The sequence below is a fragment of the Suricata suricatta genome, chromosome 11, assembly GCF_006229205.1.
Source record: "Suricata suricatta isolate VVHF042 chromosome 11, meerkat_22Aug2017_6uvM2_HiC, whole genome shotgun sequence".
Classification (NCBI taxonomy): Eukaryota; Metazoa; Chordata; class Mammalia; order Carnivora; family Herpestidae; genus Suricata; species Suricata suricatta.
Genome location: NC_043710.1, coordinates 104,168,166 through 104,177,687, shown reverse-complemented (window position 1 = coordinate 104,177,687; position 9,522 = coordinate 104,168,166). Strand labels below are relative to the sequence as shown.

The 9,522-nt window shown below is 57.6% G+C and overlaps 1 protein-coding gene across 3 annotated transcripts in view; it reads left to right on the top strand.

Moving 5' to 3' along the window:
* The window catches only part of DRD2 (dopamine receptor D2), a 61,286-nt gene that overhangs the window by 45,479 nt on the left and 6,285 nt on the right, over positions 1 to 9,522 (top strand). For all 3 annotated transcript variants that reach the window (XM_029956984.1, XM_029956982.1, XM_029956983.1), the window contains exons 2-4: positions 3,073 to 3,392; positions 8,037 to 8,146; positions 9,086 to 9,222. In XM_029956984.1, coding sequence (XP_029812844.1) covers positions 3,108 to 3,392; positions 8,037 to 8,146; positions 9,086 to 9,222 — 532 coding nt within the window. In that variant the 5' untranslated portion in view covers positions 3,073 to 3,107. The remainder of the gene's footprint in view (positions 1 to 3,072; positions 3,393 to 8,036; positions 8,147 to 9,085; positions 9,223 to 9,522) is intronic.

The following is a 9,522-nucleotide window of genomic DNA, read 5'->3' as shown; positions in this document are numbered from 1 at the left end:
CCATCACATCCTCTCCGAGTACTGGAAGCCACATCACAGGCAGGCTCAGGATTGTATGGAAACAGAAGTCTGGTTGGGCACAGGGAAGGGGTGGGGTGGGGTAGAAGGGAAGCGGCAGTCTCCGGCAGAGGCCACTGGCCTTATATGGAGACGGATCAGAGAAGTAAGAGGGGGGGGCAGAGACCAGACAGAGAAGGACAAATACCATATGTTTGCACTCATAGGTCTAACAGGAGAAACCTAACCGAGGACCATGGGGAGGGGAAGGGGGAAAGAGAGCAGGGGAGAGGGAGGGACACAAATCATGAGAGACTATTGAATACTGAAAATGAACCATGAACTGAAGGGGGCGGAGGGAGGGTGGGGGTGATGGTCATGGTGGGGGGCACTTGTGGGGAGAAGCACTGGGTGTTATATGGAAACCAATTTGACAATAAACTATTAAAAAATAAAATAAAATAAAATATAAAAAAAAGAGGGGGGGGCAGAGAGAAGCTTCAGGAGCCCTGGGGGAAGTGAGCGGGTCTCCACGTCTCTGGGACCCGAGAAGTGCTTGGCATGTTGCTTTATGCCCGACAGGCTCAACAGACTCCCGATCTGATCCAAGAACGAGGGGCGGGAGCTGCCGCTGTCCCCATGGGCGCCTGCACACAGCTGTCCGGCGGGGTGATGGGGACCTGCACACAGCTGTCCGGCGGGGTGATGGGGACCTGCACACAGCAGTCCCGTGGGGTGCTCCAAAGAGGAAGAGGGGCCCATGCCTTTGCATGGCAGCATCCCTGTGACACCAGGCGTCAGCACCTTGAGTTGGCAGAGATTTGCATGGTGTCATTTCACGTCACCCTGCGTGGGGTTAGGCATTTGCCTTCCCCAGAGACTCCAGGCTGCTGGTGCTGGGGAGGACAACACCCGCACCCCTCTGCTCGGGGCCGGCAGCACATGTGTCTGACGGGTGGAGGGGGAGCGAGGGGCAGACCCTTCTCCCAAGTACCTCCTGACCTGCTGCGGCCGGTGTGCCCTCCTCCCTGATTTGGCCGTGGTACCGCACTCATCCCACGAGGCATAGACTAGTGGATTTCAAGTCCCGTCGGGTAGCCAGGCGCCTGGAGGTCGTGGTGCTTTGTGCAGAGCGACTTGAGATTCTGACAAGCTGGATTCCGTTCGCTAGCAGGAGAGCCAGCTCTGTTCTCTGCCCGTCATGTTGGATCACAGCCCAAACGCGGGCTGTCAAGCTCCCAATGCCTGATGCGGCTCAAGTCGGCCTCCCTGGCTCTCTCCTGCCCTCAGCTTCCCCAAGCCCAAGGCAGAAATCCTGTTCCCCTGACCCCTTCTCCCCCTGCTTGTCCCGGCCCCTCTCCCACCCCCCAGATGGTATCCAGTGGGTACGGACCCACAGGTTAGGTACAGACTCTGAAGACGTCTCCTGTTCTCATTCCTGCCACCTTCATTTAGACAACCACCCTCTCTTATCTGAATGACAGCCACAGCCTGGCCTCCTCCAAGGCCCTTCTGAAACACCAGCCGCTCAGGGGCCCCCAGTCTGGCCCATGTCTGCCCCCCGCCCCGGTTTCATTTTCCCCCACTTCATGCCCTATATTTTTAGCCAAACAGAACTGTTTGATGTCTGCCACTCTGTTGCGTCCTTGCTAGCTGCAGGGTCTCCCAAACTCAGTTGTCTGGCTGTTTCCTCCTTTGATTGCATCTCAGATGACGCCTCCTTCAGGAAGTCCTCAGGCTCTCAGGAAAGAAATGCAGAAGCTCATCCTTTCTTCCCTGGGTTCCTACAGCCTCCCAGCTGGGGTCCTGCCCCCTGCTTGGCCACACACTTCCATCCTCTGTACAGCAGTCGGAACCCTCTCTTGGGAAGGCGCGTCTGGTCACGTGATTCCCACTGCCCTTTCGCTCAAATCTAGTGCAACTTGGACCTCACACTTCGGCCGCCTCTGCGGTTCATCTCCTGGGCTTCAGCTGCCCTGAATGACTCTCTCCCAGCCCTCCACCAGGTGCTGGCTCCTCTGTCATTTGCTTTTGCTGTTTCTTATATCTAGACCCTTCCTTGGGCTCCCACTCTTCATCTAATGACTTCGGTCTGTCTGCCAAATGTCACTTCCTCTGAAAAGTCTTCTTTCAATCCTTACACTAGCTTATGTGTCTCTCCTGCATTCATTCCATATCCCTAGTTACCCCTGCTTGCAGATTTAAATGCTTGATTCATGAGCTGTTGTTTCTTTCAGACTGTGAGCTGGGGAGGGGCACCTGGGTGGCTCAGTTGGTTAAGTGTCTGACTTCAGCTCAGGTCATGATCTCATGGTTTGTGGGTTTGAGCCCCGCGTTGGGCTCTGTGCTGACAGCTTGGAGCCTGGAGCCTGGAGACAGATTCTGTCTCCCTTTCTCTCTGCCCATTCCTCGCTCATGCTCTCTCTCTCTCAAAAATAAATAAACATTAAAAAAATGAGGGGAGCCTGGGTGGCTCAGTCAATTGGACATCCAACTTCGGCTCGGATCATGATCTCACAGTTGGTGGGTTCAAGCCCCGTGTCGGCTCTGGGATGACAGGTCAGAGCCTGGAGCCTGCTTCAGATTCTGTGTCTGCCCCTTCCTCACTCACACTCTGTCTCTCTCTCTCTCAAAAATAAATAAATATTAACAAAATTAAAAAAATATTTAGAATGTGTGTTTCGTTCCAGCCCATAGGACCCTACTCACTCATTATTTATAGAATCCAGGACAAATGGATGAAACCCGGAACTCCTCACTAACTTGTGTCCGGGGGGTGATGCAAGGGATGTGCTTACGAAGTGTTTGCTGAATAAACAGATGAATGAATGATCAGCCCTTTCCAAGCTCATTTATTTTACTTTTTAAGAAGAATCACACTTGCTCACTTGCTTCACCAGCGGGAGAGTGGCCGCTGACCCCATGTTTTAAGGAAAACGTTAAGATACAGAACTGAAAATCCCAAGGCTGGAGAATTCTAACCACCGGTGGTTGGCTTTAGCTCCGGAGCTTTCCATGAGAGGCAGCAGGCTCCGGGAGGGCCCCCTGCTCACTCCCTGTGTCCGTTTGTCCCAGCCAGAGCCTGGCCACCCGGTGGCCCCGCTGCCGCGATGGACCCGCTGAACCTGTCCTGGTACGAAGATGACCTGGAGAGCCGGAACTGGAGCCGGCCCTTCAACGGCTCGGAGGGCAGGGCCGGCAGGCCGCACTACAACTACTACGCCATGCTGCTCACCCTCCTCATCTTCGTCATCGTCTTCGGCAACGTGCTGGTGTGCATGGCCGTGTCCCGCGAGAAGGCGCTGCAGACCACCACCAACTACCTGATCGTCAGCCTCGCCGTGGCCGACCTCCTGGTGGCCACGCTCGTCATGCCCTGGGTTGTGTACCTGGAGGTAGGTCTGCCCCCCTCGGCTGTGGGGGGCTGGGGTCCCCCGCTCCTCACCGGTTCCTCCCTGGTGCCTTCTCAGCTGGCCTGGCCTCTTCCTCTGCTCTGGGCTCTGTTTTTCTCCTTATGAGATGGTCTTAACGTCTCTTTCACAATCCCAACTTCCACTTGGAGAGAGCTTACCAAGGGCTTGCGTCGAGTCCTCTGTCCAGGGCGTTTCCCATGTGGCCCGCAGACCAGCCCTGTGGGGTCCCCCTCCCCACTACCCCCGTTTCACGGGTTGTCAGAGAATTCGGTCACTTCTCTGGTATCATGCCGGTGCCGGGTCCCAGCGGGAACTTGGCGTGACCCCAGATTGGTTCCTTAGATCGAGCTGGAAATGGGAGTGATGGAGAAAGATCTTAAGGAAGGGAGATGTTCATGCTTCCAGAAGCTTCCGATTCTTTCTTCCCACTTCAGAAGTGGGGGTTGCTGCTCCGCATGCTCCTGATCCCTCCCCTTGCTCGGGAAGGACCCGATGGCCCCCGAGGGCTCGGCCCAGGACGGAGCCCAGCCCTGCGCCTCCAAATAGAGAGTGGGCAGCCCCTGCCGTGGTCCAGGCGCCACGCCAGGCACTTTGCAGACACAGACTCAGCAAACAGTCACGCCAGTCCTGGCAGATGATACTATTCTTCTCAGTTTGTAGAAGAGGAAACAGAAGGTGTGAGGAGCTGTCTGTCCTCAGATCGCAGAGAGGGGGGATCTGGGGACCACCTCTAGTGGGCGCTTTTCAGAGTGACAGGCAGACGAGGCAGGGTCTGGGGGTTCCGGGGCTGCGTCCTGCCCCTTTCTCTGCTGAGGACGCTGGGGTGGAGTGGAGCTCATGGGGTGAAGGCAGTTACCTTCCTGTCCCGGGCGCAGGGTCGGGGAGCAGGGGAGGGGGGGCGGGAGGGGGCCATGGAGGCAAGTCTCTGGCTGGGAGGGAAGGGCTTCCACTTTTAAAGGAAAACATGACGTTTTGTAGACTTGCGCGGAGGAGACAGCCAGGAGAAGGAGCTGGGGTGGGGGAGGAGGCTGGCCCCACATGGCACCTCTCGGTCTCCACACCCAGGCGCTCCCTGCGTCTCCCCTGGTGCTCAGGTCCTCACACCCCTGCTTTCCTGTCGCACAGCCCCAGCTGGCTGGAACGTTCAGAATGAGCGTTAAGGAAGAAGCCCAACGGAAGCCAAATAAATAGCATGAAATCTGCAGGTGCCAGAGGCCAGGGGTCTGCTTCCTCCACGACTCACGTGTCTGTGAGTCTGTCCACGCATGTCCTGTCTGAGACACGCTTCGCAATCCTCAGGCCTAGTCCCTTCCTGCTCCCTCTCAAAGGAGGGTCCCCTCAGGCCATCAGGGGAGAACGAGGGGCCGGTGGCAGAGTAAACAACCTCTCTGTGCCTCGCTTTCCTCATCCATATAAAGGAGATGATGGCACCCTCCTCGCGGCATTACTTGAGAATCTAGGGAGTTGGTCCACATGTGTCAAGGGCTCAAAAGGGTACCGCACGTGGTAATGAGCACGAGGTAGAAGTTGGCCGTGACACTGGTGACGAAGTGATGCTGGTGACCGTGGTGGTGGTAGATACCCAGCACCTGTCCTTGGAGAGAGGGCCCTCCCCTTGCCTCCTCTACCCATCGTGAGGCATGCTCTGCCTGTGGCTCCCTGTAAGGCGTCTGGGCTTCCAGATCCTCGCCGTTCCCCAGAGTCCCCAGGACTGAGCCACATCCGTACACGGCCCGCACCGGGGGTTCTGAGAACCTGTAAGTCCTTTGAACAGGTATTTTCAACATAACCAGTTCACCATTATTTTACGGGGGGAGCTCGGTGGTGTGGGGGCAGGGTGGAGAACCGTATTGCCGAGGGTAGTGTCCCAACTTTCCCATTATTTCCCTTTAAAACCAGAGCTGGACGTGAGCTCCACTTACAAGATGTTGGCTCAGTCGTGTCCTGTCCCGAGTGGCAGCTCAGCCTACCCCCGCATCCCGTCAGAGGGTTCTGGCAATCCGTATACTCTGTGTTTTCTGAGAGACGCTCTTATTGTCCAGAACTTTCCACCCTGTTCCCTGATAGCCGGCCATGGCTAGCATGGACCCGTGTGCCTTATTTATTTGGCTTAGCCTATGGAAATCTGGTTCTGCAGTGAGAGAACCAAGTTCAATTCCCAACTCCGCCACTTTCCATCTGGAGAAGGTTCTGACAGAAGAGAGCCAGGGTCACTGGTCTGCAGGCACCCCTTTGAGGTGAGGGTTTCAGGTGTGCCTTTTGCAGGTGGGCAGATGACATTGAGGAGTGAACTGACCAGGGTCCCATCTTTTCACCCCTTCAGCGTGGCCTGGGTGCATCTGTGCCCGGGACATTGCCCACCATTGGTGAATAACCCCTAGGACACTGCAGTGTGATGGACGCCGATGTGGGGACACGATGGGGGTATGTGGGGACAAGGAAGTCGTGAAGGAAGAAGTGATGCTGTGGGAAGATTTATCCAGAGGAGGGAGCAAGGCTTTTGTGTTGCAGGCAGAGAAGGAAAGCACGCAGAGCTACAAGGCAGGAGGGGGCCCAGCTGGCTGAAGGTTTTGGGGGGCAGGAGCTGTATCCTCAGCCTCAGAGGTTTGCTGTCACTGTCGTTAGACACGAGTGTGAAGTGCTGGGGACGGTGTCTGACACACAGGCAGTGCTGGTCCTGGTCAGGAGTGGACCCAGCTAGCTCAAGGCCCACGCTGCCGGGCTCGGCTTCCTCCATGTGAACAATGAAGCTGAGAAATGTCCCCAGTAAACCTGGGGACCGTCCCTCCTCTGCTGCTAAGCCACGGGGGACCCTGGGCAAGTTCACTTTGTCGCTGACCCCATGGTTGTCCACCTCACAGTTACCATCCCTCCTCTCACGCTTTATGTGCTGGTAGTGATTTTTCACAATTAGCTCCTCTGTTGCCAACCTGGACGGCCCGTCCCCAGACAGCTCAGAGAGTTCATGGGGTGTGCTGCCGGAGGCAGTTGGAGTCCCAGCGCCGTGTGGAGCTCACTTGCTGGGGGAGGCCCCCGAGCTGGGGTCCCGCCCGCCTGTGCGAGCGTGAGATGCCCACAGGCCCACAGTCTGTGTACGTGGCTGCCAGCAATTTCTCTCGAGCCTTTGAGTCGGCTGACCCCAGGACTGTGGAGGAAACCCCTCCTTTCTTCTGTGCTTCAGACAGGCCTTGAGGGGAGGAGACGGAGAGCCCTCTAAAGGCAAACACTATGCCAATGCCGTTTACCACTGTACCCCAGAGTCTAGGACAGAGTCTGGTCCATGGTCAGTTACTCATAAGTGTCTGTAGGAAAGGCAGAGGCAGGGGAGAGGGAAGGAGGATGAGGAAGAGGTAGCTCAGACCTAGATCCCCAGGGACACAGAAGCAGTTGGGGGGGGGGCCCAAGGTGGAGGGTGGACCAGGTGGGTCTGGGACCCTCCCAGCAGCGCCCTACGTACGGATCAACTGGTTTTACGCCCCACAGCTCCCCACCCCCCATCCAGACCTGACCTGCCATCTTGGGGAGCCCCATGCTGCAATGCGGGCTCATGTGAGCCCAGAGAAGGCAGCTTCCTGTCATCTGGGACCAGCTGCTGTTTTTTCACGTCCAACAATGGCTATAGTTCCTGACACTGAGCTTCGGTGCCAGGATTTGGTTTCACCGCTGGGAGCAGAATAAAGGGGCAGCACTGAGCATGATTATGTTCTCATCAGCCCCACGACTGAAGGTGCTGTGACAGCTGGGTGGAGACTGTCCTGCCCCGGACCTTGGGAGGGGGCTTTCCTGCTTCAGGATGTGTCTCTGTCCTGCCTCGGTGCTCAGGGTCAGGGTGCTCCAAACTTCCAAAGTTGCCTGGGCCAAACCCCTGCAGGAGTGTGCATGCCTGTGTGTGTAGATGAGGTGTCTGTGTGGATGTACAGGGAAAGTGAGTGTGTGTGTGTGTGTGTGAGTGTGTGTGTGTGTGTGTGAGTGTGTGTGTGTAAGGGGGAGAGGGTGCCTCCCATATTCCATCTGTATATGGGGAGAGCTCCCCCTCCCCGCCCCCTTCTGGTGTTTCCAGAGCATGAGCCCAGGTTTTCCTTCCCAAATTCTCCAGGTCTGACAAGGAGCAGAACGGTCTTCTCTGTTTCAGACCCATGGTCCTCACCATTGTTCTTAATGGACACTTGCTGGGCCCTGACTCTGGGCCACCCACCGTGCTGGTCCCGAAGGAGCTGCCCAGCTCCCCCAGAAACCTGGCGTCAGGGCAGCATCAGAAGCTGAGCTGAAGGCCCTTGGGCAGGTCACTGCCCATTTCTGAGACTCAGTCTCCCCATGGGTAGAATGGGGTTGCAGGTGGATCACATGGAATTTTTACAGACGAAGGCTCAGAGTTGAGGCAGTAGGTGTTTGAGTTGGTCGTCTTTCTTCTAGCCCGGTTCTTGGCACAAAATGGCCCTATGTGTCTGCCAGGGGAGGGGACCGGGGACTAGTGCCTGAGACACCCCAGGGCACGACTCCCCTTTGCTGCTCCACTCCAACCCCCGGGGCCCAGCTGGAGACCCAGATCTGCCCCGGCAGAGCTGAGCCCCGGGCCTAAGCTCATTGTCCCTCATCCGTCCGCCCGCTGTGGCGCTCTGTCCCCAGGTGGTGGGCGAGTGGAAGTTCAGCAGGATTCACTGTGACATCTTCGTCACCTTGGACGTCATGATGTGCACCGCGAGCATCCTGAACCTGTGTGCCATCAGCATCGACAGGTGAGCCCAGCCAGGGTGGCAGAGGGGACCCGGGCCGCTGACCTTTTGGGCTGCAGAGGTGGGCTGTGTGCCTGTGAGCTGGTGTGTGTGTGCGTGCATGGGTGTGTAGGTGCCCGTGGGTCTGGCGGGGAGAGTCCAGACCTCCTCATGAGAGGCCACCTTCCCGACGGAGATGCAACCAAGGATGCTCAGTGACTGGGGAAGAGGAGAAAGCTCCCAGCGCTGACGGCAGCCCAAGTGGCCTGGGGTGGAATGTGCACCTGCTCAGAACTCTCCCCTGTCTAGAGATCATGGGCAATGACCCCTGTCCAGGTGGGACCACAGTGTCTGGTTGTGCATGTCCTGTCCAGTGCAGGGAAGGCCTGTGGCCGAGGGGGCCCAGGCCGTGTTCACTCTGCTAAACTCTACCCTGGGAGCCGTTCACCAGTTTGCACACACAGGCCACGTGGGTCCCCTGGGCAGGATTCTTGCAAGGTGAAGTGAGCTACTGACTGTATGAAAAGCGCTGGGTCGAGGAACTGAGTGACTGTAACCAATTGCCACCGTTGTCATTTTCTGCCAAATGGGGCTGGCTGAACTCTCGCTCCGAGGGGCCTGGCCAGCGATCCATCAACAAACACTTCCACCTTCTGTGAACCCAGCATGGGGGCAGTTACAAAGGTGCACAGACCCAGACGCTGGGCCCTCAAAAACCTTAAAATCCAAGTAGGGAGACCGGAGTAACAGATGGGGGCCAGTGGTCACTAGTGTCACCAGCTCCCCTTGCTGTCTGAGCCGGGGCAGGAGAAAGGAGTGGTGTTGGTGGACAGGCAGCTGCGGGGAGGCGACAGCTGGCACTCCCCAGGGTGCAGGCTGTCTCTGATGTGTGCCTGCTGTGGAAGGAGAGGCCCTGGGCCTGGGCATGGCGGACTCAGGGCCCCCTGCCCCGTGGCCTTGCAGGTACACGGCCGTGGCCATGCCCATGCTCTACAACACCCGGTACAGCTCCAAGCGCCGAGTCACCGTCATGATCGCCATCGTCTGGGTCCTGTCCTTTACCATCTCCTGCCCGCTGCTCTTCGGACTCAACAACAACGGTGAGTCCCGCCTCTGTCTGCCTGGGGCTCCGCCGCCCCCCTTCCTTGCACAGGGCCCGCGGGAGCTGAGTCCCTGGGTGCCAGCTTAGCGGGAGGACTTGTTCGCCAGCCTAAGCTGAGGCCGGGCCCAGCCTGACCCTCATTTGTACCTGGAGGGGCCAGAGAGGCACGAGGGGGTTGGGTGAAGAGTGGGGTGAATGATTCGGGAGGATGTCTGGCCATTTGCAGTGTTGCTTATTCCAGTGGAGCAGGCCAGACAGCCTCACCAACTGCACGTGTTTGCGTGTGTGTGCACACGCA